This window comes from Salmo trutta, chromosome 38 (assembly GCF_901001165.1).
Source record: "Salmo trutta chromosome 38, fSalTru1.1, whole genome shotgun sequence".
NCBI lineage: Eukaryota > Metazoa > Chordata > Actinopteri > Salmoniformes > Salmonidae > Salmo > Salmo trutta.
Window position 1 is genome coordinate 18,421,387 of NC_042994.1, and position 26,763 is coordinate 18,448,149.

A 26,763-nucleotide genomic window follows, 5' to 3' on the forward strand; every position below is an offset into this window, starting at 1 on the left:
TCCTTAAGCCATTTTGCCACAACTTTGGAAGTATGCTTGGGGTCATTGTCCATTTGGAAGACCCATTTGCGACCAAGCTTTAACTTCCTGACTGATGTTTTGAGATTTTGCTTTAATATATCCACATATCCTCCCTCATGATGCCATCTATTTTGTGAAGTGCACCAGTCCCTCCTGTAGCAAAGCACCCCACAACATGATGCTGCCACCCCTGTGATTCACGGTTGGGATGGTGTTCTTCGGCTTGCAAGCCTCCCCCTTTTTCCTCCAAACATAATGATGGCCATTATGGCCAAACAGGTCTGATTTTGTTTCATCATACCAGAGGACATTTCTCCAAAAAGTACAATCTTTGTCCCCATGTACAGTTGCAAACCTGAGTCTGTTTTTTTTATGCCGGTTTTGGAGCAGTGGCTTCTTCCTTGCTGAGCGGCCTTTCAGGTTATGTCAATATAGGACTCGTTTTACTGTGGATAAAGATACTTTTGTACCTGTTTCCTCCAGCATCTTCACAAGGTCCTTTGCTGTTGTTCTGAGATTGATTTGCACTTTTCGCACCAAAGTACGTTCATCTCTAGGAGACAGAACACATCTCCTTCCTGAGCGGAATGACGGCTGCGTGGTCCCATGGTGTTTATACTTGCGTTCTATTGTTTGTACAGATGAACGTGGTACCTTCAGGCATTTGGAATTTGCTCCCAAGGATGAACCAGGCTTGTGGAGGTCTACAATTTTATTTCTGAGGTCTTGGCTGATTTCTTTTGATTTTCCCATGATGTCAAGCAAAGAGGCACTGAGTTTGAAGGTAGGCCTTGAAATACATCCACCTCCAATTGACTCAAATGTTGTCAATTAGCCTATCAGAAGCTTCTAAAGCCATGACATCATTTTCTGGAATTTTCGTACCTGTTTAAAGGTATGTAAACTTCTGACCCATTGGAATTGTGATACAGTGAATTATAAGTGAAATAATCTGTCTGTAAACAATTGTTGGAAAAATTACTTGTGTCATGCACAAAGTAGATGTCCTAACCAACTTGCCAAAACTATAGTTTGTTAACAAGACATTTGTGGAGTGGTTGAAAAATGGGTTTTAATGACTCCAACCTTAGTGTATGTAAACCTCCGACTTCAACTGTATATACATATTTTGTGCACACATTTGTTTACATCCTTGTTAGTGAGCATTTCTCCTTCACCAAGATAATCGATCCACCTGACAGCTGTGGCATATCAAGAAGCTGATTAAACACCATGATCCTTACACAGGTGCACCTTGTGCTGGGGACAATAAAAGGCTACTCTAAAATGTGCAGTTTTGTTACACAACACAATGCTACAGATCTTTCAAATTTTGAGGGAGCGGTCAATTCGCCATGCGGCTGCTGGAGTGTCTTCCAAAGCTGTTGCCAGAGAATAGAATGTTAATTTCTCTACCATAAACCGCAGTACGTCCAATAAGTCTCACAACCGCAGACCACGTGTAACCACGCCAGCCCAGGACCTCCACATCCATTTTCTTCACCAGCGGGATCATCTGAGACCAGCCACCCAGACAGCTGATGAAACTGTGGATTTGCACAATTGAAGAATTTCTGCACAAACTGTCAGAAACCATCTCAGGGAAGCTCATCTGCAAACTCATCGTCCTCACCATGGTCTTGACCTGACTGCAGTTTTGCGTCGTAACCGACTTCAGTGGGAAAATGCTCACCTTCGATGGCCGCTGGCACGCTGGAGAAGTTTGCTCTTCACAGATGAATCACAGTTTCAATTGTACTGGGCAGATGGCAGACAGCGAGCAGTTTGGTGATGTCATTGCTGTGGACAGCGAGTTCCCCATTTTGGCGGTGGGGTTATGGTATGGGCAGGCATAAGCTACAGACAACAAACACAATTGCATTTTATCTTTGGCAATTTGAATGCACAGAGATACCGTGACGAGATCCTGAGGCCCATTGTTGTGCCATTCAGCCACCGCCATCACCTTATGTTTCAGCATGATAATGCACGGCCCCATGTCATCGGATCTGTACACAATTCCTGGAAGCTGAAAATGTCCCAGTTCTTCCATGGCCTGCATACTAACCAAACATGTTACCCATTGAGCATGTTAGGGATGCTCTGTATTGACATGTACGACAGCGCGTTCCAGTTCCCGGCAACTTCACGCAACCAATGAAGGGGCTGGGAAAACATTCCACAGGCCACAATCAACAGCCTGATTAACTCTATGCGAAGGAGATGTGTTGCACTGCATGAGGCAAATGGTGGTCATACCAGATACTGACTGGTGTTCTGACCCATGCCCCTACCTTTAAGGTATCTGTGACCAACAGATGCATATCTGTATTCCCAGTCATGGGAAATCCATACATTAGGGCATAATACATTTATTTCAATTGACTGATTTGCTCATATGAACTGTATTTCAGTAAAATCTAAAAGATTGTTGCATGTTACGTTTATATTTTTGGTCAGTGAATTATATATATTGTATATACACACACATACTCACACATCAATTATGTTTTTATTAGGAAAAGTGGCAATAACATTTACTTCCATTGTGTGTTTTTTTCAAAAATAATTTCCTGTCTGTTTTTCTCTTTCCAGCTGAGTATACTTTTGGTTGATGAACCTCAGGTTTGAGGTCAATTCCATTTAAATTCCAGTCAATTCAGGAAGTACCTTGAAATTCAAATTCCAATGAGGAACATGTGTCATTTGAATCTGGTTTAGTTTCTGAATTGACTGGCATTGAAATGGAATTAACCACAACCCGTGATGACGAATGATAAAATAATACATGCTGTATCTCCAAAAAAAACACTAGAGGGCAACATTGCCTGGCATGTCTTGCAATGAGAATGGGGTTAGCGTTACGATATGGAATAGCATGAATAAAATAATGAGGGATTCCGTGTACAGCACTTTAAAATGAAAGTGAATGTGATCTCTAAAGCAAACGGGATATTCTTTGAAGAGATTCCATTGGGTATGATGTCCATGGATGTCACGCAAGGAAGCTGAGTTGGGCTGAAAAATCGAAAGTGAAACTATCAGAGATACAGTGTCAAAACATTGGAGGTAGAACGGGTAGGTTAATTACCTGAAAAAGGTAGAAACAATGTAAAAATATTTTTGCTACGTATCCACAGCCAGTCAGTTGCACAACATTGGGATCTATAAGGCATAGATTTTTGTTTTTCTACAGCGGTAACTATACAGTACTGGATTTATTGTTGTTACTATCTAACTTACATGTATGTTTTTCTTTCTCTCTCAGTCCTGTCAAATTACCACTGTGCAGCTGTATTGGTGATCAGGGTTGACTTTAATTCAGTTAGTTCAGTAAAATGAAAAGTCTTCATAATAAATGATGGGAGATTTGAATTAAATTATTCACTGAATTGACCCCAGCCCTGGTGGTGACTATACAAAATACTCTTATAGAGGGAGAAGATGGGAGTTTAGTTCAGTCGAAAAGGAAGAGGTTTGTGTTGTTCAATGACACCCTGTATACATTACGACATCATACTTTGTACTCAATCAGTAGCTGAGAATATCTGTGTTGTAGTTCACGTTTAAATAACATTTCTCATTGAGCCGACATATGCAGCGTGTACCGTGAATGCAGTATCCGCAACTGCGGGAACATTGCCTTTGTCAATCGCCCTATAAAGTGGATCTTCGGCGCTTCAGATTGAATTTAGATTTAGTCAATAATCTTTTGGGGGGGAATAAATCATGGAAACATACTTTGAGTAAATAATAATTTGAGTGGTTAGATTTTAGAAAAGAAAACATCTCTATATCTATGTCTTCAATATGTTTTTTCATCAATACATTATTGATGTGAGTGTACAACACATATAGCCTAACCCGGTACATATGGAATGCCGTTTGGGTCTTGGCGTGTCAAAAAGATACACGTCAAATAACATTATTTGACGCGTCAAATAAGCTTCTTGACCAATCAGGACCTGAATAATGACTCCACGTCACATAATAATTTAACATGTTCATAAATTGTTTCCGTACTTATTACACATTGATTACACTCTCACTCATATTTCATATGTCACAACGATTCACCGATACGTATGCTATGAGTCATAGATTTTGTCACTGATGATTATGAGGTACAGCCAGAAGAGGATAGGCTCTCTGAGCTGGGTTCCTCCTCCACGTTTCCTATATGGGAATCTTTCCAAGCCACTGTGCTCTCACTTCTGCTTTGCTTGCACTTTGGGGTCTAGGCTGGGTTACTGTAAAGCACTTTGTGATAACTACTGATGTATAAAGGTCTTTATAAATACATTTGATTGATTGATCTCATCAGTTTACAAATTGGTGTCAACTGTGTGTCCGTTAGCAGAGCCATGCCAGCGAAGTTGGTGCAGTTCACCGGTTGGGAGGCTGTGGTTGAGAAGCAGATTGTCCTGAAACCTGGCCAGGCACCACGGGGCAGACAAGGCTACACCATGTACCATGGCACCCACCGTGACAGCGCTCGAGCCATCATCACAGGTGGGTTCCGGCCCTCGGCGGGGGGCACGTTGGGCCCGGGGGTCTACTGCAGTCGGGACATAGCCAAGGCGAAGGGTTACCCCGGTGGGTGTCCCACTGGAGAACATGTGGTATTGCAGCTGAAGGTCCGGGTGGGCCGCGTGAAGAAGATGGATAGGCAGAATGTAGCAATGTGGTGCTCGTGGCAACAGAGCGGATACGATACAGCCTGGCTGCCCTCCACCGTCATTGGGCATGAGGAGGACTGCGTTAAAGATCCAAAGCGGGTGGCGGTTAACGGCATCGCGCACTGTGGCGACCCGGCCACGAAGCAAGCCCTCGAGAAGCTCATCAGTCAGCAGAGGCATGGGGTGGAATCAAGTGGGAGGGTTGTGGGCGGGTGTAAGGAGTGCAAGATGCAGACACCGATTGGCCACTCTCTGGAGGTGTGTTGGGGGTGTGGCGCCACTGTATGCCCTTTTATGGACAAACACGTCTGCAAAAGGAGCAGTTGAAAGTGACAGCTTCAAAATACTGGATACTATACGATGATGACATTATTTGTTAATTCAACAATAAAAGTTTGTGTGAAAATACATTTATATTTGTTGGTTCACTCATTGTCACCCACGATGAAATCAGAGGGTGGATCTGTCTCCGTCCGTTCGTACGTACAATGCTCACGTTAGTTAGTCACACGCGATCTCTCAGACACCACTGGCCCGGTTTTGACTAAACTTGGGTGAAAAGGTTGTGAGTTCAAATCTCATCATGGAAAACTTTAGCATTTTAGCTAATTAGCAACTTTTCATCTACTTGCTACTTTTAAGCTACTTTGCAAATACTTAGCATGTTAGCTAACACTTCCCCTAAACATAAACTTAACCCTTTTAGTTAACCCTAACCTTAACCCTTTTAGTTAACCCTTCCCCTTTAAACCTAACTAGCTAATGCCAACCAGGTAACGCTACCCACCAAGCTAGAATTTGTAGCATATCATACATTTCACAAATTCTTGACATATAATACGTGTACCAAATATGTAACATATTGTACGTTTTGCAAATTTGTAACATAATACGAATTGTAATATATCATACAAAATGGGTGATGGACAACCAGAAATTAATACATACCATACGAAACGTAACATATCATACTAACTGGAGTGTCTCGGATTTACATACAGAATACATACTGACTTGCCTAGTTAAATAATGGTTAATTAAAAAAACTATAATAATACAAAATGCTCTGAGACCAGGTTGGTCTGCCCCCAGAACAAAATCTAGTAGATGGCCAGCATGCATGCAAAATTTGGTTCTGGGCTCTGAGACTACTGAGCTATACATGGGTTGCACGTTTCGTCACAATATTGTTTTGAACGTTCATTTCAGGACTGCCAGGCCGGCCAGCTGAAGATTTGGTCTAAAGTGCATTACTGTGGCTTAAAAACACAATGCAATTTCTAAAGAAGGCAACTTATTAGTAGCAAAACCTTGTGTCTTCATTTTGAGGTCTCCAGATTGACTTTAGTTGCAGTGAAACATTAGCTAGCTAGCTAAGAGATTGAGTGGAGACCAATACATTTTTTCTTACAAACTTTGCTAGCTAATGACAACATTGCCATCTGAAAGAAGCAAACATTATTTTTGTCCCCACCAGTGACTACGCTTTTCCACTTGTGCTCTAACTAGCTACAGTGAGGGAAAAAAGTATTTGATCCCCTGCTGATTTTGTACGTTTGCCCACTGACAAAGAAATCATCAGTCTATCATTTTAATGGTAGGTTTATTTGAACAGTGAGAAACAGAATAACAACAAAAAAATCCAGAAAAACGCATGTCAAAAATGTTATAAATCGATTTGCATTTTAATGAGGGAAATAAGTATTTGACCCCCTCTCAATCAGAAAGATTTCTGGCTCCCAGGTGTCTTTATACAGGTAACGAGCTGAGATTAGGAGCACATTCTTAAAAGGGAGTGCTCCTAATCTCAGCTTGTTACCTGTATAAAAGACACCTGTCCACAGAAGCAATCAATCAATCATATTCCAAACTCTCCACCATAACCAAGACCAAAGAGCTCTCCAAGGATGTCAGGGACAAGATTGTAGCCCTACACAAGGCTGGAATGGGCTACAAGACCATCGCCAAGCAGCTTGGTGAGAAGGTGACAACGGTTGGAGCGATTATTCGCAAATGGAAGAAACACAAAAGAACTGTCATACTCCCTCGGTCTGGGGCTCCATGCAAGATCTCACCTCGTGGAGTTGCAATGATCATGAGAACGGTGAGGAATCAGCCCAGAACTACACAGGAGGATCTTGTCAATGATCTCAAGGCAGCTGGGACCATAGTCACGAAGAAAACAATTGCTAACACACTAAACGTGAAGGACTGAATCCAGCAGCGCCCGCAAGGTCCCCCTGTTCAAGAAAGCACATATACATGCCCGTCTGAAGTTTGCCAATGAACATCTGAATGATTCAGAGGACAACTGGGTGAAAGTGTTGTGGTCAGATGAGACCAAATGGAGCTCTTTGGCATCACCTCAACTCGCCGTGTTTGGAGGAGGAGGAATGCTGCCTATGACCCCAAGAACACCATCCCCACCGTCAAACATGGAGGTGGAAACATTATGCTTTGGGGGTGTTTTTCAGCTAAGGTGACTGGACAACTTCACCGCATCAAAGGGACGATGGACGGGGCCATGTACCGTCAAATCTTGGGTGAGAACCTCCATCCCTCAGCCAGTGCATTGAAAATGGGTCGTGGATGGGTATTCCAGGATGACAATGACCCAAAACACACGGCCAAGGCAACAAAGGAGTGGCTCACGAAGAAACACATTAAGGTCCTGGAGTGGCCTAGCCAGTCTCCAAACCTTAATCCCATAGAAAATCTGTGGAGGGAGCTGAAGGTTCGAGTTGCCAAACGTCAGCCTCGAAACCTTAATGACTTGGAGAAGATCTGCAAAGAGGACTGGGACAAAATCCCTCCTGAGATGTGTGCAAACCTGGTGGCCAACTACAAGAAAGGTCTGACCTCTGTGATTGCCAACAAGGTTTTTGCCACCAAGTACTAAGTCATGTTTTGCAGAGGGGTCAAATACTTATTTCCTTCATTAAAATGCAAATCAGTTTATAAAATGCGTTTATAACAGAACATGGCCAAGATGTTAAAATGTTCATAGATGACCAGCAGGGTCAAATAATAATAATCACAGTGGTTGTCGAGGGTGCAACAGGTCAGCACCTCAGGAGAAAGTGTCAGTTGGCTTTTCATAGCCGATCATTCAGAGTATCTCTACTGCTCCAGCTGTCTCTACAGAGTTGAAAACAGCAAGTCTGGGACAAGGAGCACGTCCGGTGAACAGGTCAGGGTTCCATAACCGCAGGCAGAACAGTTGAAACTGGAGCAGCAGCACAGCCAGGTGGACTGGGGACAGCAAGGAGTCATCAGGCCAGGTAGTCCTGAGGCATGGTCCTAGGGCTCAGGTCATCCGAGAGAGAGAGAGAGAGAGAGAGAGAGAAAGAGAGAGAAAGAGAGAATTAGAGAGTGCATACTTATATTCACACAGGACACCGGATAAGACAGGAGAAATACTCCAGATATAACAGACTGACCCTAGCTCCCCGACACATAAACTACTGCAGCATAAATACTGGAGGCTGAGACAGGAGAGGTCGGGAGACACTGTGGCCCCATCCGACGATACCCCCGGACAGGGCCAAACAGGCAGGATATAACCCTATCCACTTTGCCAAAGCACAGCCCCCACACCACTAGAGGGATATCTTCAATCACCAACTTACCATCCTGAGACAGGGCCGAGTATAGCCCACAAAGATCTCCGCCACGGCACAACCCAGACAGGAGGATCACGTCAGTGACTCAACCCACTCAAGTGACGCACCCCTCCTCGAGACGGCATGGAAGAGCACCATTTACTATTACATTTAAGTCATTTAGCAGACACTCTTATCCAGAGCGACTCACAGTAGTGAATGCATACATTTCATGCATTTTTTTTTGCACCAGTAAGCAAATTGATATAAAACATCCCCACTAAATGTTTTTAAATGCTCACGAATTTCTACAAAATGAGCACAAATTTATATTAAACATGGCTACAAATTATGAAACGAGCTCACGAATTGTAAAACGTCCACGTACTGTAATATACATCCGCTCTACTTTTAGTTTTGGATGTTATGATGATATTCCCTGGAGGTCGGGGCCCACAGGGCAGGTGCCCTGCATGCCCATTCGGTAATCTGGCCCTGATCATGAAATTAAACTACAGGTATTGTTGTTACACATCCTCACACTGTCTTGAAGGATAAAACTGAGACTGTAGCCAGCTTCCATTTTACCTAATTTTATTGTCCAAAGAATGTTCTCATAGTCCAGAAGCATTGGATGAAAATCCACAATGTTGGTGCCATACAGGAGCACTGACCAATCTGCCTCCAAAAGAGGACTGCTGGTTTTGAGGATGGTGTGGAGGTCAGTGGTTGATGATCTGAGCACCCCCTGAGATGGTGAGTATGGTTTCAGTAGACCACTATTGAGCTGGTAGATCAGATAGGAGCTTCGAGGAAAGGTCATTTAGTGCTTTGAATGTGGTTCATATTGCCTTATAGTGAATTCAGGACTTGGACAGGGAGTTGATGCAGCTTAAAGATGCATTTACATGGGGGTTTGGATGATAGTGTCAAATTTCTTAGAATGAGCGAAAATATTGGAGTTTGGGGACTGGAGGGGATAATAGTCAAGTTGGGAAATGTGCAAATATTTAGATACAAACATATAGTCAAGTTGGGGATTATTCAGATATTCCTGTTGAAAAAGAGAAAAGACAGAAAGATATAATCTTACAGTATATTAAATTCATCCCATTGGGCCAAAACTGGTTGAATAAACATTGTTTCCACCTCATTTCAACAACCCAAATAATCTATGTGATGACGGTGAATCAATGTGGAAAACACAATTGGATTTTTTTCACCCAACATTTTTGGTTAATTTCACATTGGTTGATTTCCCAAATTTAAATCAAAACTAGACATTGAACTGATGTCTGTGCCCAGTGGGATTGGAGTTCTGTAATCATATCAGCTCATTTGTCATACTTCTTCTAATCATCCAGAGAGAATGTACCTTTCTTTGAGGTTAACCTTTGAGATGACCTCCCTCAAGGATTCTCGCTCTTTCCTCGGAGCGAATTTGTCCCACATTTTAGCAAAGTCGCCATTGGTGGCCACGTTTCTCAAGATATTGCGACCATGATGCCTGTGGACAAAGATATTAACCTGTTAGGGTATAGGGGGCAGTATTGAGAATTTTTTGAAAAAAATATGTGCCCATTTTTAACTGCCTCCTACACCTACCCAGTAACTACAATATGCATATACTTATTATATATGGATAGAAAACACCCTAAAGTTTCAAAAACTGTTTGAATGGTGTCTGTGAGTATAACAGAACTCATTTGGCAGGCAAAACCCTGAGACAGATTCTGACAGGAAGTGGATACCTGATGTGTTGAATTGACTTTGAGCCTATGCCATTGAAAACAAAGGGGGTGAGGAATATTCTGGCACTTCCTATTGCTTCCACAAGATGTCCCCAGCCTTTACAAAGTGTTTTGAGTGTTCTACAGTGAGATCTGACCGAATAAGAGCCATGGAACGTGATGGTCCATTAGACACCTGGCGTGCGAGTTGATGGTGGGTACTCTCATTCCGAAACGTTTTAAAAGAGAACCCAATGGTCCGCCTTGAATTTATTCATGTTCTGGTTAAAAAAGGCCCTAATGATTTATGCGATACAACGTTTGACATGTTTGAACGAACGGAAATATATTTTTTCCGTTCTTGAAGTGAAGTGAAGTCCGGCTGGCTTAGATCATGCGCTACAACACGGAGGTTTTTCGACATAAATGATGAGCTTTTTTGAACAAAACTACATTCGTTATGGACCTGGGACTCTTTGGAAGTGACATCTGATGAAGAGAATCAAAGGTAATGGATATTTATATAGTATTTTCGATTTTAGATTCCTCCAACATGGCGGTTAGTCTGTATCGCGATGCATATTTTTCTGGCGCAGTGCTCAGATTATTGCAAAGTGTGATTTCCCAGTAAGGTTAATTTTAAATCTGGCAAGTCCATTGCGTTCAAGAGATGTAAATCTATAATTCTTTGAATGACAATATAATATTTTAGCAATGTTTTCTAATATTAATTAATTATTTTGTTGTCATGACTTGACTGCCGGGTATTGGAGGGAAACGATTTCCTGAACATCAACGCCATAGTAAAACACTGTTTTTAGATATAAATATGAACTTGATAGAACTAAAAATGCATGCATTGTCTAACATAATGTCCTAGGAGTGTCATCTGATGGAGATTGTAAAAGGTTAGTGCATCATTTTAGCTGATTGTATGGTTTTGGTGAAGCCTGTCTTTGAATCGACAATGCATTGCACACCGCTATTGTCAATGTACTCTCCTAACATAACCTAACTTTATGCTTTCCCCGTAAAACCTTTTTGAAATCGGTAAACGTGGTTAGATTAAGAAGATGTTTATCTTTCAAAGGCTGTAAGTTAGTTGTATGTTTGAGAAATTTGAATTTGTACATTTATTTGGTTTCAAATTTGCCGCTCTTGAAATGCACCTGCTGTTGATAGGGTGCGCCACGGGGGGCACGCTAACGTCCCAGGTAGCCTCAAGAAGTTAATATCATCTTAAACGTGCAACATATCAAATAATTTCTCCTGTCTGTGATTAAAAACAGTACTCAAACGATGGCAACCTGAGAAAAAATATCCCATCAAAATAAGACATACATTAGGTAGAATTTGCAGGAGGGTCGAGAGCCGTGCGTCCTGCGAAACACAACCCAGCCAAGCCGTACTACTTCTTGACACAAAGCCCACTTAACCTGGAAGCCAGCTGCACCAATGTGTCGGAGAAAACACCATACACCTGGCGACCTTGTCAGCGTGCATTGGTCACCACAGGAGGTCGCTAGTTGGCGATGGGAGAAGAACATCCCTGGCGGCCTTTGGCTTCGGCTTAGCTTTTGGCTTTTTAACTTTCAAACCCACATGAGTGCCTGGACTTGGATTTTCCTATGCCATGTAGCACTTATTTGTGTTTATAATTTTTCCTATTTGTTTTCAATTACTATTCCCCTCCAAGAGAACCTGTGGTTGTTTTGGAATACCTAAAATCCGCAATTCAATCCATGACACCCTTTGTCAGCTGTCTACAGCATCTATGCTAATGTGGCTTTTAAAGGCAATTTCAATTTGTATTTGTGGTAAACGCTGCAGATGTCGACTCAAGAGTAAATTACCTTTACAAGCTGCATTGTCGGCGATCTAGTGCTATAGCGAGCCATGGATTGAATCACAGCCTAAATTAAGGCCGGCCATTATGTTTAAGCAAGCTACTTTACAGGAGGAACATCCCACCTGACTTCCTGTGCAGGGTCCACAGCCAGTTTACTGACGGCAATCAAGAAACGGTCAGTGAGGTCTTTCTTCCCAGACAGGAGACGAGACATCCCCATGACCTCAGCCAGTCTCTCCAGGTGCTGAGCAGTGCAGCTCCTCACCGCAGCGTTACGGTGGCTGAGGAAGGAAAAACAGAGCACATCAGTTACATGTCATAGAGATACATGAGTTAGGAGACGAATGATAATGGATTGTATTGATGAAGTCTCATCGATGGATCAAAATGTTCAGTAAGACTTTACATTAAAGTCCCTTAATATACCATTTATAAACTGTTTGTGAAGAGTTCAATTACCATTTATTAATCATTATTCCTACATTTGTAAATGTCAATGAGAAATCTATAAATAGTTATTTACACATTTATAAACGCTATTTTAAATGATTTGTTCATGATTTATCAGATGATTAATAAGGTATTTGATCATAGTGCCTTGTATATGATTTCATATTGTTAAATACCTTTCCACTCTCAGTCCAATTCTTGCTAGTCAATGTCAACTCATTGCCTATAAATATACATATTTATAAATGTATTTATATTCCAGCCCAGGCGCAATTTCGATTTTGGTCACTAGATGGCAGCAGTGTCAGTGCAAAGTCTTAGACTGATCCAATGAACCATTTTATATCTGTTCAAAATGTTGTATCAAGACTGCCCAAATGTGCCTAATTGGTTTATCAATACATTGTGCACTCTTCTCAAACAAATAGATTGATATTCTTTCACTGTAATACCTACTGTAAATTGGACAGTGCAGTTAAATTAACAAGAATTTAAGCTTTCTGCCCATATCTGTCCTGGGAAATGTTTTTGTTACTTACAACCTCATGCTAATCACATTTTCCTACATTAGCTAAACCATCCCGCGGGGGGGACACTGATCCCTTAGAGGTTTAATATCATAATGTTTCTTAAGACCTGCCGAAATGAAACATGTGAATATTTGTGATGGTGTATATTAAATTGATTGACTTTGTAGTGTGGTAGTATTTGATATATAACTATTTATACATTAAAATGTTTATATTTTACGCTATAAAGATACTTAAAATATGCAAGCAAGCATTAGGCAATGAGTTGACATTGACTTGCAAGAATTGGACTGAGAGTGGAAAGGTATTTAACATTATGAAATCATATACAAGGCATTAACAAACATTACAATGCAATACCTTATGCATGATCAGAGGGGGGGGGGGAGAGAAGTCATAGCCTGAAAGGCCATGCCCCAAGAGTCGCTGGGGTGGAGAGATAGAGAGAGCGTATCTCACTAGCGCAGGTCAGGAACAAAGAAAAAGAGAGAGACAATGAATCTAAGACTCTTAAAAGCCTCTGAGTTGTTAAAATAAAACAATGTGAGTTGTTAACCAATATGCTACTATAAAAGTGAACTTCCAATCAGATATCAGACCTACAGATGTAAACACAACTGAAACTCTGCTACCCAGAGTGGTGATGAGGGGGTTGGCGAGATAATTGAAATTATAAACCGGGTGGTTCGAGCCCTGAATGCTGATTGGCTGAAAGCTGTGGCGTATAACCTACCATTTGGTTTTGAAATATTGAAACCAAACCATATGATTTGAATTAAGTATTTAAGTAAACAACAGGAAAAGGTGACTGTAAGAAGCACTCATAATTTCAAATAGGCTACATGTCGTATTAAACTGCATATAAACACTCTAAATAGGTCAGGAGTCAGACATGTAGCCTAATACGAAATGTATTTGTAGTAGAGTTAAAATGGTTATTCCATCAAACTTCAAATTATTAGAATAGTACACAACGCAGAACAGAACAACCAGGTTCAGGGCCAAAGCCCGCGAACATGAATATTCCAAGTTCAGACAGAAGGGGGAGTCAGATCGCTTTGATCGCCAGGAACTTTACTTTTGGTGTCCATTTTTAATTGTTGCGCTACTGGTGCTGCCTGTTGATGTTAGGTAGGCAGTTACAGTAGCTGAATGATGTTAACATCTTTGTCACGGTTGTCGTCGGTGATGGAGGACCAAAACGCAGCAGGTATGTGTTTTCTCATCTTGATGATTATTTTTTTTCAAAAATGAATACCAAAATAACAAAACACGAAAATGAACGAACGAACAACTACAAACAGTCTGGCCAAGCATAAGGCTCAACACAGAACAATCACCCACAAATAACAACCACAAACACACCCTAATATATGGGACTCTCAATCAAAGGCAGATAGACAACACCTGCCTTCAACTGAGAGTCCCAACCCCAATTAACCAAACATAGAAACATGCATACTAGACTAAACATAGAATACCAGAAAACCAAACAGTGCCCAAAAAACCCCGGAATACTTAAACCAAATGCCCCTTCAACAAAAACACACCACCCCGAACCACATAAAACAAATACCCTCTGCCACGTCCTGACCAAACTACAATACTAATTAACCCTTATACTGGCCAGGACGTGACAATCTTCGGGTTTTGTTTCATTAAATATATTTTATTTCATCTGGGTGCTTGCATCACCTACTAACACCCTGGTACTACCCGTAGTTGCCATTCTCCTCAGTCCGAGAAAACACTGAGAAAGGTGTGTCTTGCAGATTACTCCTTTGTAGAAGTCCATATCGTGAAATAAATAAAACATCCCAAGGTTAATGCTGTAGATATTGTTATAAGGGAATGTGAGACTATAGAAACATGTAACTTTCAGAGTTTTATTGTTGTTATTAATATAGTTTACAGAGTGCTAAAAGTGCTGCTGTTGCTAGCTAGCATGCCTTTCTGTGATGCAGACGGTTAGCTGAGCTGGTGCGGGCGTTGCATTATGGGAGATGTAGTTTGGTCCTCTAAGGTCTGAATGGGATAGAGGCGATGTCACGTTGTAACTTGTTTGTGCTGCAAAGTTTTTTGTAAATTAGTTGTTTTATTTTGTACTGTCAACACTATGGCGCACGCGCGCAGCCAGTTTGGGTTCCGTGTAAGCTCAGCATTTAAACAACATTTTGATCAGACCTACCACGGTGGTAGGTCTGATCAGTGACGAGTCAGCCTACAGGGAGGAGGTCAAGCACCTGGCTGCATGGTGCGCTGACAACAACCTGGCCCTCAATGCAAAGAAAACCAAGGAGCTCATAGTGGATTAACAGGAAGTCTAAAAGCCGCAGCCACGCCCTAATTCTCATTGATGGCACTGAAGTGGAGCGTGTGCCCAGCTTCAAATCCCTGGGTGTCTACATCTCCGATGACCTCTCCTGGACCCGCAACACCTCAACCCTGGTCAAGAAGGCGCAGCAGCGCCTGTACTTTTTGAGGAGGCTGAAGAAGGCCTGCTTGTCTCCCAAGATCCTGGTGAACTTTTACCGCTGCACGGTCGAGAGCAATCTGACTAACTGCGCCACAGTGTGGTTTGGCAGGTGCTCCGTGGCTGACCGGAAGGCCCTGCAACAGGTGGTGAAAACCACCCACCACATCACTGGTGCCCAGCTCCCTGCCATCGGAGACCTCCAGCGCATCAGGGACCCTTCACATCCATGCCACAAACAAAAGGTACTGCCTCTCAGGGACCTTGTTGCACTACTCTCTTTGTCCATTTCACAGTACTACTGGACTCTGACATTGCTTTGCAAAATCTGATTAAGGACATAATTCAGTTGTACATGTACATGTCTACCTCGGTAACCTCATTGCTGCTCTCCCTGCATTTCAGTTGCATGCCTCCTTGCACTTTCAATTTACCTTCATTGCACATTTAGACTTGCCATTTGCCTTCATTGCACATTTATACATCCCACTTAATAACGTACTTAGTTATTTTACTTTTTACTACATTTTTTGCACTCTTTTATTTGCACTTCTGGTCAGATACTAACTGCATTTCGTTGTACTTGTACTTGTTCAATGACAATAAAGTTGAATCTAATCTAATGTGTGGTATACTTAAGCGGGCAGTGACCATTTTGCACCAGAAAGTTCACTACATATCAATTATCTATTGCATTGTCACATCAGGTCCGTTTGGAGTGAATCCTAACTTCCATTCGAGTCAAACTTTCAATGTGAGACAAAGTGAACATTTGTGGAAGTCCGGATCTACCCCTTAGTGAGTGTTAATTGACCCCTCTCCCTCTTTACCTCAGCCCACCGACCAGCAGGGCATTCATGACACGGGTAGGGGTGCAGCTCTGCACCATGTGACCCAGGGCAAAGTTGGCGGCCTGCCGGATGAAGTTGTTGGCCTCGCTGGCTTTGTGCAGCAGCACGCGTGCCGTCCCCTCCACCTCACTGTCCATGGCCCTCTGGAGGTGAACGTACATGTCACCCAGTGTGGCCATGGCAGCACAGGACACTGCAGAGCGCAGGTTCTTCACCTGAATCATAATAACACGCACAGGACCAACTATTAATGTTGAGCAGTACAACCCACGAACATCAGAAACATGACACAATAATTTGGCTTGTTCTCCAAATGTAGCAGATTTCTGCAGATGAATGAATAGGGCAGTGAATGAATACAGCTACCTCATTTATAATGGCAAGGCAGATATCATGGAGTTTAGGCATCAGTATGTCCATGTGGTTCTGAGCCATCACACGGAGAGAGGTCAAGCCCTCGATCTTCTTCTCCCTGCAAGCCAGTGAAAGAAACGTAAGCAATTTCCACAACATTTTCCAAAAACATTATAATGATGTTCATCAATTAGGACTCTGGTCTCTTAATTTCAGAAGTTTCTACGCTCTGTAGCTCAAATCTACATTTCCAAGGACACTACACTGTGCTTCCTTTAGCCTAGCTCCATTGGTCTTGTCTACAGTGAATGCTCACCAGTCATCAGAGGTAGAGTGGAGCAGCTTAAAGGTCTTAGTCAGGGCCTGCTCTGGGTTGGACGGGGGCTGCAATCTGGCCTGGTCCTGACCTTTCTTTATTTGGCCCTTTGGCTCACTGGCTGCCTTCTTGTCTATGGGTTGACAGCAGACATCTATCTTTCTGTGAACTGTATGTATGTATGTATTTACTCATTTCCATATCTGTTTGTAGCTTTTAACACTAGAACATCTTAGTTCATTATGATATCATTTTAAATTTAGCACACATTTTTGGTGCTCAACCTGCTCAGAAGCAGGGTCTAATTCGCCTTGAGCAAAGGTTCTCACTGTGCAACAGGCAAAGCAAGTGTGGAAAAATGTCTTAGCCCTGGGCTAAATCCATTTGTGTCCCTTCCCTTCCTACTATGAGTCTACCTAGCTTCATCTCGCTGTCTAATTTAAATTAGTGTGAGTACATGAGAGGGACTGACCTGAGCCGGTATCAGCCTTTTGAAGGCTAAGGAACCTTGTAGGCCGAGGCAGTTTGCTCCTGGGCTTGGTAGGAGGGGGAGCAGGCCTGGGTGGGCTGTCACGCGACTTTACCGGGGTCCCAACATCCAAGTAGTCACGGAGCTCCGCAGGGGTGTTCATATCCACTGAGCTCAGGCTTCCCAGAGAGCTGGTGGCTATTTCCCCCATGGACATGGCCGAGCCCAAACTTCTCCTGCCCATGGCCTTCACCTCATGTACCACCTTTGGCGTAGACCAGAAAAGATTGCTCCCATCATAGAAATGCATATAGAACTAGTATATACATAAACTAATACACAGAGATCCTGTATTCTAGGATCTATTCTATCATGCCGTCAAAGAGAGTATCCTTTCTAACCTGTACCCCCGCACACTGACTCGGTACCGATGCCCCCTGTATATAGCCTCGTCATTGTTATGTCATTGTGTTACTTTTATTATTATTATTGTTTACATTAGTTTATTTGTTAAATATTTTCCTAACTCTTCTTGAACTGCACTGTTGGTTTCACAGTAAGGTCTACACTTGTGTTTTCACAAATTTTCACATTTACAATAAATTCAAAGTCCATCCTACCTTCCAGGCCTCCTCCTTCAGGTGAGCCTCGATGTCCCTCACCTCCTCCATCAGGTCAATGGGTCCGTTGTTGTCAGCACAGCCCTGGTCCAACTGGACTTTCAGGGCTTTGACTCCCCGCCTGCCCTCCTTCTTGCCCCTCTTGGAGGGAGCTCCAGTGGGAGGGACGGGAACAGGCCGCACGCTACTGCTGCTGAATGACTTATTCACCTGGATGGACTCCAGAGAGTGAGATCCGGGTCGAACTTGAGCTCCGTCCACCCCCACCACGTTCTTCAGTGGGGCCAGAGCTATGTGTTCAAGCCTTCGTGGCAAAGGCCTCGGTGGAGCTTTCGGCCGCGGAATGCACTGATAGAGGGGACGAAGTGGTGCGCGAAGGTGCTGCCAACCCCGATGAGAGCAGTCCGGACATAATTCTCATGGATAGCACTTATCTTTCTTTGCTTTGCTTCCATGGCCTCTCTCTCAGCTCTCTGCATCTGCAGAAGTCTGGCATCACTGATGAAGCCCCGATGGCCCTCTGGGATTGGGTAGCTCTCCTGATAGCCCTGGATCACAATGGTATAGTATGAAATGAATAGCAGAAGTGAAGTAGTCAAAATAGTTTCTACAGTGTGTCATATAAAGCTTTCAGCTAAAGATGTTATGGATGTAGGCCTACTGTCTGTCTATGAAACCACAAAATAAACACAGTGATATTTTTGAAAAACGTTTGAAATACTGATGAGCCTTACAAAACTTGAAAACTTGGTCCTGGTCATCCTGTTGGTTTAAAGCCATGTTTTGCTTCCTCAAGTTTTCGATGACGCTCTTCATCTGAGAGTTCTCCTTCTGGAGTTTGTCAAACTCACTTGACTTCTTCCTCGATAAGCCATTGATGATAAATATTAACACTCTCAAAATAAGAACTTAACCTATCTCTGTGAGAACTATCATGAAATGAGTGGAAATGAAATTTTGCTTGTCAGATGGAACCAGCAATGATATCATGGCAAGGATTCCGTTACATTGTGATGTCATAATGGGGTCTGTTGACAGCACTGAGCACATGGTGAACATCCATGAAAGCTTTTTGATTCCCATATAAAATCATAAATGTGTGATGAATTTGTAAATAAATATATATATATATATATAAACTCAGCAAAAAAAGAAACGTCCCTTTTTTAGGACACCGTCTTCCACAGATAATTCGTAAAAATCCAAGTAACTTCACAGATCTTCATTGTAAAGGGTTTAAACACTGTTTCCCATGCTTGTTCAATGAACCATAAACAATTATTGAACATGCACCTGTGGAACAGTCATTAAGACACTAACAGCTTACAGACGGTAGGCAATTAAGGTCAGTTATGAAAACTTAGGACACCAAACAGGCCTTTCTACTGACTCTGAAAAACACCAAAAGAGAGATGCCAGGGTCCCTGCTCATCTGCGTGAACGTGCCTTAGGCATGCTGCAAGGAGGCATGAGGACTGCAGATGTGGCCATGGCAATAAATTGCAATGTCCGTACGTGAGACGCCTAAGACAGCGCAACAGGGAGACAGGACGGACAGCTGATCATACTCGCAGTGGCAGACCACGTGTACAACACCTGCACAGGATCGGTACATGCAAACATCACACCTGCGGGACAGGTACAGGATGGCAACAACAACAACTGCCCGAGTTACCCAGGAACGCACAATCCCTCTATCAGTGCTCAGACTGTCCGCAATAGGCTGTGAGAGGCTGGACTGAGGGCTTGTAGGCCTGTTGTAAGGAGGTTCTCACCAGACATCACCGGCAACAGCGTCGCCTATGGGCACAAACCCACAGTCGCTGGACCAGACAGGACTGCCAAAAAGTGCTCTTCATTGACGAGTCGTGATTTTGTCTCACCAGGGGTGATGGTCAGATTCACGTTTATCGTCGAAGGAATGAGCGTTACACCGAGGCCTGTACTCTGGAGCGGGATCAATTTGGAGGTGGACGGTCCGTCGTGGTCTGGGGCGGTGTGTCACAGCATCATATGACTGAGCTTGTTGTCATTGCAGGCAGTCTCAACGCTGTGTATTACAGGGAAGACTCCTCCCTCATGTGGTACACTTCCTGCAGGCTCATCCTGACATGACCCTCCAGCGTGACAATGCCACCACCATACTGCTCGTTCTGTGCATTATTTCTACAAGACAGGAATATCAGTGTTCTGCCATGGTTAGCAAAGAGCCCGGATCTCAATCCCGTTGAGACATCTGGGACCTGTTGGATCGGAGGTGAGAGCTAGGGCCATTCTCCCCAGAAATGTCCGGGAACTTGCAGGTGCCTTGGTGGAAGAGTGGGGTAACATCTCACAGCAAGAACTGGCAAATCTGGTGCAGTCCATGAGGAGGAGATGCACTGCAGTACTTAATGCAGCTGTGGCCACACCAGATACTGACTGTTACTTTTGATTTTAACTCCCCTATGTTCGGACACATTTTCCATTCCATTATTCCATTTCTGTTGAACTGGTTCAGTTATGTCTCAGTGTTGAATCTTGTTATGTTCATACAAATAGTACACATGTTAAGTTTGCTGAAAATAAACGCAGTTGACAATGAGAGGACGTTTCTTTTTTTGCTGAGTTATATATATTATATTATATACAGTTGAAGTCGGAAGTTTACATACACCTTAGCCAAATACATTTAAACTCCGTTTTTCACAATTCCTGAAATTGAATCCTAGTAAAAATCCCGTCTTAGGTTAGTTAGGATCACCACTTTATGTTAAGAATGTGAAATGTCAGAATAATAGTAGAGAGATGATTTATTTCAGCTTGTATTCTTTCATCACATTCCCAGTGGGTCAGAAGTGTACATACACTCAATAGTATTTGGTAGCATTGCCTTTAAATTTTAACTTGGGTCAAACGTTTCTAGTAGCCTTCCACAAGTTTCCCACAATTAGTTTGGTGAATTTTGGCCCATTCCTCCTGACAGAGCTGGTGTAACTGAGTCAGGTTTGTAGGCCTCGTTGCTCGCTCACGGCTTTTCAGTTCTGCCCTATAGGATTGAGGTCAGGGCTTTGTGATGGCCATTCCAACACCTTGACTTTGTTGCCCTTAAACCATTTTGTGTGTGTGTTTTGGAGTGTCAGTGTAGTATGTGTAAGTGTATGGTTAGAGTCCAGTGAGTGTATATCGAGCCTAGGAAGAGAGTCAGTGCAGAAAATAAGAACAAATATGAATAAAATAAGGGGGTCAATGCAAATAGTCCGGCTAACCATTTGATTAAACTGTTCAGCAGTGCTATGGCTTAGGGGTAGAAGCTGTTAAGGAGCCTTTTGGCACTCCGGGACCGCTTGCTGTGCAGTAGCAGAGAGACAGTCTATGACTTGGGTGGCTGGAGCCTTCGCCAAATTTTTAGGGCCTTCCTCTGACACTGCTGGTATAGAGCTTGGAAGAATATTGAAACGAAAAATGGGCAAATGTTGCACAATCCAGGTGTGGAAAGCTCTTAGAGACTTTACCCAGAAAGACTCACAGCTGTAATCGCTGCCAAAGGTGTTTGTACAAAGTATTGACTCAAGGGTGTGAATAGTTATGTAAATTAGATATTTCTGTATTAAATGTTCAATACATTTGCAAACATGTCTTAATATGTTTTCACTTTTTCATTATGGTGTACTGTGTGTAGCTGGTGAGAGAAAAAACATATATTTAATCAATTTTGAATTCAGACTAACACAACGAAATGTGGAATAAGTCAAGGGTATGAATCATTCTCAAGGCACTGTAGACAAGGATGGGGGCTTGGGGTTTTGATGGGAAAGGTCTAGACTTACAGGGAAGGACCATGGTTAGCAGAGTTGGCCTTCATTCCATTTCAACTCAATTACTCTGAAAATGAAGTCAAATGCAGTTCATGAGTTCACTCAGTTCAGGAAACAACAATATCATTGAATTGGATTTCTACGTTTCAAATGTCCAATTGCTACATTTGCTGAGCTGAGCCAGACTGGAATGGAATCAGAGTTTGCAGGTAGATCACCCGTGATACAAGTCAGTATTCGACATCATCCATGGCTGAGGATGTCTGGATATGACGTGGAACGGCCACCAGGGGCAACAGTGAGCGCTGTACCTTTAACCTGTTGGGGGTAGGGGGCAGTATTTACACGGCCGGATAAAAAACGTACCGATTTAATCTGGTTACTACTCCTGCCAGTAACTAGAAATGCATATAATTATTGGCTTTGGATAGAAAAACACCTAAAGTTTATAAAACTGTTTGAATGGTGTCTGTGAGTATAACAGAAACTCATATGGCAGCAAAAACCTGAGAAGGTTTTCATGCAGTAAGTGGCCTGTCTGACAAGGAGTCGTTCTTCTTGTCTCCGCTTATTGAAGAGTGGGATCTTAGCTGTAACGTGACACTTCTACGGCTTCCATAGGCTCTCAGAGCCCGGGAAAACACTGAACGATGACGAGGCAGCCTCAGGCTGAAACACATAATCGCCTTTGCCAAGTGGCCGATAAGAGGACAAAGGAATTAGGCGCGTGCCCGATTCGACCCCGTGCTGCATTTTTTCGGCTGTTTACCTAATTGCAGATTCCCGGTCGGAATATTATCGCTTTTTTTACGAGAAAAATGGCATAAAAATTGATTTTAAACAGCGGGACATGCTTCGAAGTACGGTAATGAAATATTTAGAAATCTTTTATCACGAATGCGCCGTGCGCGGACCTTTTATTTACCATTGGGATAGTGTCTTGAACGCACGAACAAAACGTCACTGTTGGAAACATAACTATGGATTATTGGACCAAACCTCCATTTGTTATTGAAGTAGAAGTCCTGGGAGTGCAGTCTGACGAAGAACAGGAAAGGAATCAACAATTTCTAATAGTAAACCGGAGTTTGGCGAAGGCTAAACTTGGTGGGTGTCTAAATGGCTAGCCCTGTGATGCCGGCTATCTACTTAGAATATTGCAAAATGTGCTTTCACCGAAAGCTATTTTAAAATCGGACATATCGAGTGCATAGAGGAGTTCTGTATCTATAATTCTTAAAATAATTGTTATGCTTTTTGTGAGCGTTTATCGTGAGTAATTAGTAAATGTTAGTAAATTCATCGGAAGTTTGCGGGGGGTATGCTAGTTCTGAACGTCACATGCAATGTAAAAAGATGGTTTTTTGATATAAATATGAACTTGATTGAACAAAACATGCATGTATTTGATAACATAATGTCCTAGGTGTGTCTCGATGAAGATCATCAAGGTTAGTGCTGCATTTAGCTGTTTCTGGTTTTTGTGACATTATATGCTAGCTTGAAAAATGGGTGTCTGATATTTCTGGCTGGGTACTCTGCTGACATAATCTAATGTTTTGCTTTCGTTGTAAAGCCTTTTGAAATCGGGACAGTGTGGTTAGATAACGAGAGTCTTGTCTTTAAATAGCTGTAAAATAGTCATATGTTTGAGAATTGAAGTAATAGCATTTCTAAGGTATTTGAAAAATCTCGCTACAGGATTCAACTGGCTGTACGTAGGTGGGACAATTGGTGCCACCTGCCCTAGAGAGGTTAAGTAAGTTTGGTTTTTCTAGGAATTGTGGATGTGGATAAGCATCTGCCTTGACTCCAAAGGTTTCATGGTTGAATCAGCGATAAAGTCATTTTGATAGTTTTGTTATAAGCCTATCCCAAACCTACCCCTTACCTTAACCATTTGGAGTTAATGCCTAAACTTAACCTAACCTTAAAATCCGGAGTTAATCCGTAAATTTAACCTTAAAACTTACATCTAGATGTTCCGCTAGCAGAACGCCTCGCCAATATCCAATGATAGAGCGTGGCGCGAAATACAAACATCCTCGAAAACTTATTTTTCAAACATTTGACTTTTTTTACACCATTTTAAAGACAGACTCCCTTTATCTAACCACATTGCCCGATTTCAAAAAGGCTTTACAACGAAAGCAAAACATTAGATTATGTCAGAGAGGACCCAGCCAGAAATAATCACACACCCATTTTTCAAGCTAGCATAATGTCACAAAAACCAAAACCACAGCTAAATGCAGCACTAACCTTTGATGATCTTCATCAGACCTTATGGACATTATGTATACAATACATGTATGCATGTTTTGTTCAATCAGTTCATATTTATCTCAAAAACAGATTTTCATTAGCATGTGACGTTCAGAACTAGCAAACCCACCCCCGAAAACTTCCGGTGAATTTACAAATTACTCATGATAAACGTTCACAAAAAACAAATTATTTTTAGTATTATAGATACAGAAGTCCTTTACGCAATCGCGGTGTCCGATTTTAAAATAGCTTTTCGGTGAAAGCACATTTTGCAATATCTGAGTAGATAGCACGGCCATCATGGCTAGCTATTTTGACACCACCAAACTGAGATTTACTATAAGAAAAATTGGATTACCTTTGCTGTTCTTGTCAGAATACACTCCCAGGACTTCTACTTCAACCCAATGTTGTTTTGGTTCCAAATAATCCATAGTTATCCAAATAGCTGCGTTCTGTTCTTGCGTTCAAGACACTATCCGAAGGGTGACGCGCCGGCGGGTATCGTGACAAAAAATTCAAAATATTCCATTACCGTCTTCGAAGCATGTCAACGCTTTTTAAAATCAATTTATGCGATTTTCTCAAAAATAGCGATAATATTCCGACCGGGAGACATTGTATCGTTCAAAGACTGAAAGAAGTAAATGGAGTCGTCACATGCACGCGCGCACGTGTCATTGTTCTCAGATCGACCACTTTCCAAATCCCCTACTGTTTTCGCCCAGGGACTGCAGAGTATCATTCCCCGTTCTGGCGCCTTCTGAGAGCCTATGGGAGCCTTAGAAAATGTCACGTTACAGCAGAGATCTATTTTCATAAAGAGGCTATAGAAGGCCAAGAAATGGTCAGAGGGGGCACTTCCTGTATGATATCTTCTCAGGTTTTGGCCTGCCATATGAGTTCTGTTATACTCACGACACCATTCAAACAGTTAACCCTCTGGCGCATGTGGGACGAAACTCGTCCCACTACGTACAGCCACTGAAATCCAGTGGCGCGATTTTGAATCGTTAGAATACTATTACTTCAATTTCTCAACATATGACTATTTTACAGCTATTAAAGACAAGAATCTCGTAATCTAACCCCACTGTCCGATTTCAAAAAGGCTTTACAACGAAAGCAAACATTAGATTATGTCAGCAGAGTGCCCAGCCAGAAAAAAATCAGACACCCATTTTTCAAGCTAGCATATCATGTCACATAAACCCAAACCACAGCTAAATGCAGCACTAACCTTTATGATCTTCATCAGATGACACACCTAGGACATTGTGTTATACAATACATGCATGTCTGTTCAATCAAGTTTCATATATATCAAAAACCAGCTTTTTACATTAGCATGTGACGTTCAGAAAAAGCATAACCACGCAAACTTGGGGAATTTACTAACAGTTTGCTAAATTACTCACGATAAACGTTCACAAAAAGCATAACAATTATTTTAAGAATTATAGACATTACTCCTCTATGCACTCGATATGTCCGATTTTAAAATAGCTTTTCGGATGAAGAAATTTTGCATAATCTAAGTACATAGCCCGGCATCACAGGGCTAGCTATTTAGATACCCACCCAGGTCAGCCTCCACCAAAATCACATTTCCTATAGAAAAATGTTCTTACTTGCTTGTTCTTCGTCAGAATACACTGCCAGGACTTCTACTTCAATAACAAATGTAGGTTTGGTCCCAAATAATCCATCGTTATATCCAAACAGCGACATTTTGTTCGTGAGTTCTAGACACTATCAGAATGCTTATTCACGGTGTCGCGCATGGCGCATTGGCGTGACAAAAATGTCTAAATATTCCATTACCGTACTTCGAAGCATGTCAACCGCTGTTTAAAACCAATTTTTATGCCATTTATCTCGTAGATAAGTGATAATATTCCGACCGGGAATATGCATTGAGCCTAAACGCCGAATAAAATTTCTCCTCAGGAGCGAAGTGCACGCGCCTCATTCAAAGGTCTCTGAGCAGCCACTTACAAAAGGTGATAATGTGTTTCAGCCTGAGGCTCCCTCGTAACCTTCAGGTTTTTCGCGGGTTCTGAGGCCTATTGGAGCCCTGGGATTGTCACGTACAGCTAAGATCCTACTTTTCAATAAAAGATGCAAGACGCACGACTCCTTGTCAGACAGGGTACTTCCTGCTTGAAACCTTGTCAGGTTTTTGCCTGCCATAGGAGTTCTGTTATACTCAGACACCATTCAAACAGTTTTAGAAAATTCGAGTTTTCTATCCAAACCTGAACATAATATGCATATTCTAGCTTCTGAGTTGGTATAGGACGCAGTTAAAAATGGGAACATATTTTTTCCAAAATTCTCAATACTGCCCTTATCCCCAAAAGGTTAAGAAACTTTAGTGTTTTCAATCCAAAAAATAATTGTATGCATATCTAGTTTCTGGGCAGGAGTAATAACCAGATTAAATCGGGTACGTTTTTTTATCCGGCCGTGAAAATACTGCCCCCTATCCTAAACAGGTTAAATGAATTGTATTACACATGAATCCGACTGCAGATAACTCTAGCATAGTGGTAGATACAGTATCTCAGAAGGACTGTTCCGACTAGGGGTTAGGCAAACTTAGTCCTTATCTCATGTTTCAGGCAAATGTGGATTTAGGCTGGGATTCAATCCCCTTAACACGCTTGATTTAAACGTCATTTCCGATTGAGCATTCATCTGCAGAATATTGCTAACTCGATCTCTGCGTACATCGAGGAAAATTCATTTAAA

The 26,763-nt window shown here is 42.2% G+C and overlaps 2 protein-coding genes across 3 annotated transcripts; one reads left to right on the forward strand and one right to left on the reverse strand.

Annotated features, from left to right (window-relative positions):
* Window positions 1–3,070: 3,070 nt before the first annotated feature.
* On the forward strand, window positions 3,071–5,110 carry LOC115178504 (uncharacterized). Of its 2 annotated transcripts, none has more exons than XM_029739717.1 (2): window positions 3,071–3,099; window positions 4,379–5,110. In XM_029739717.1, exon 2 carries the CDS (start codon window positions 4,386–4,388, stop codon window positions 5,025–5,027), a length of 642 nt encoding a protein of 213 aa, XP_029595577.1. In that variant the 5' UTR covers window positions 3,071–3,099; window positions 4,379–4,385; the 3' UTR covers window positions 5,028–5,110. The 2 variants fall into 2 exon arrangements, with proteins under 2 accessions (XP_029595577.1, XP_029595579.1); XM_029739719.1 differs by lacking the exon at window positions 3,071–3,099 and adding an exon at window positions 3,202–3,219.
* A 3,774-nt stretch (window positions 5,111–8,884) lies between these two features.
* LOC115177991 (TOG array regulator of axonemal microtubules protein 1-like) lies at window positions 8,885–18,288 on the reverse strand. Its single transcript, XM_029739002.1, has 7 exons — window positions 17,945–18,288; window positions 17,328–17,589; window positions 16,856–16,988; window positions 16,552–16,657; window positions 16,165–16,400; window positions 12,004–12,162; window positions 8,885–9,809 (listed from the first exon to the last, which is right to left on the reverse strand). Exons 1-7 carry the CDS (start codon window positions 17,993–17,995, stop codon window positions 9,659–9,661), a joined length of 1,098 nt encoding a protein of 365 aa, XP_029594862.1. The 5' UTR covers window positions 17,996–18,288; the 3' UTR covers window positions 8,885–9,658.
* Window positions 18,289–26,763: the final 8,475 nt, after the last annotated feature.

Excerpts from the sequence above, each read along its gene's own strand:
- LOC115178504 (XM_029739717.1), top strand. The coding sequence starts at position 4,386 with ATGCCAGCGAAGTTGGTGCAGTTCACCGGTTGGGAGGCTGTGGTTGAG.
- LOC115177991 (XM_029739002.1), bottom strand. The coding sequence starts at position 17,995 with ATGGAGGAGGTGAGGGACATCGAGGCTCACCTGAAGGAGGAGGCCTGG. Across the intron at positions 16,401-16,551 it reads GCCTTGCCATTATAAATGAG|GTGAAGAACCTGCGCTCTGC; the intron begins GTAGCTGTATTC and ends ATTATGATTCAG. Across the intron at positions 9,810-12,003 it reads GACCCTGCACAGGAAGTCAG|GCATCATGGTCGCAATATCT; the intron begins GTGGGATGTTCC and ends CTTTGTCCACAG.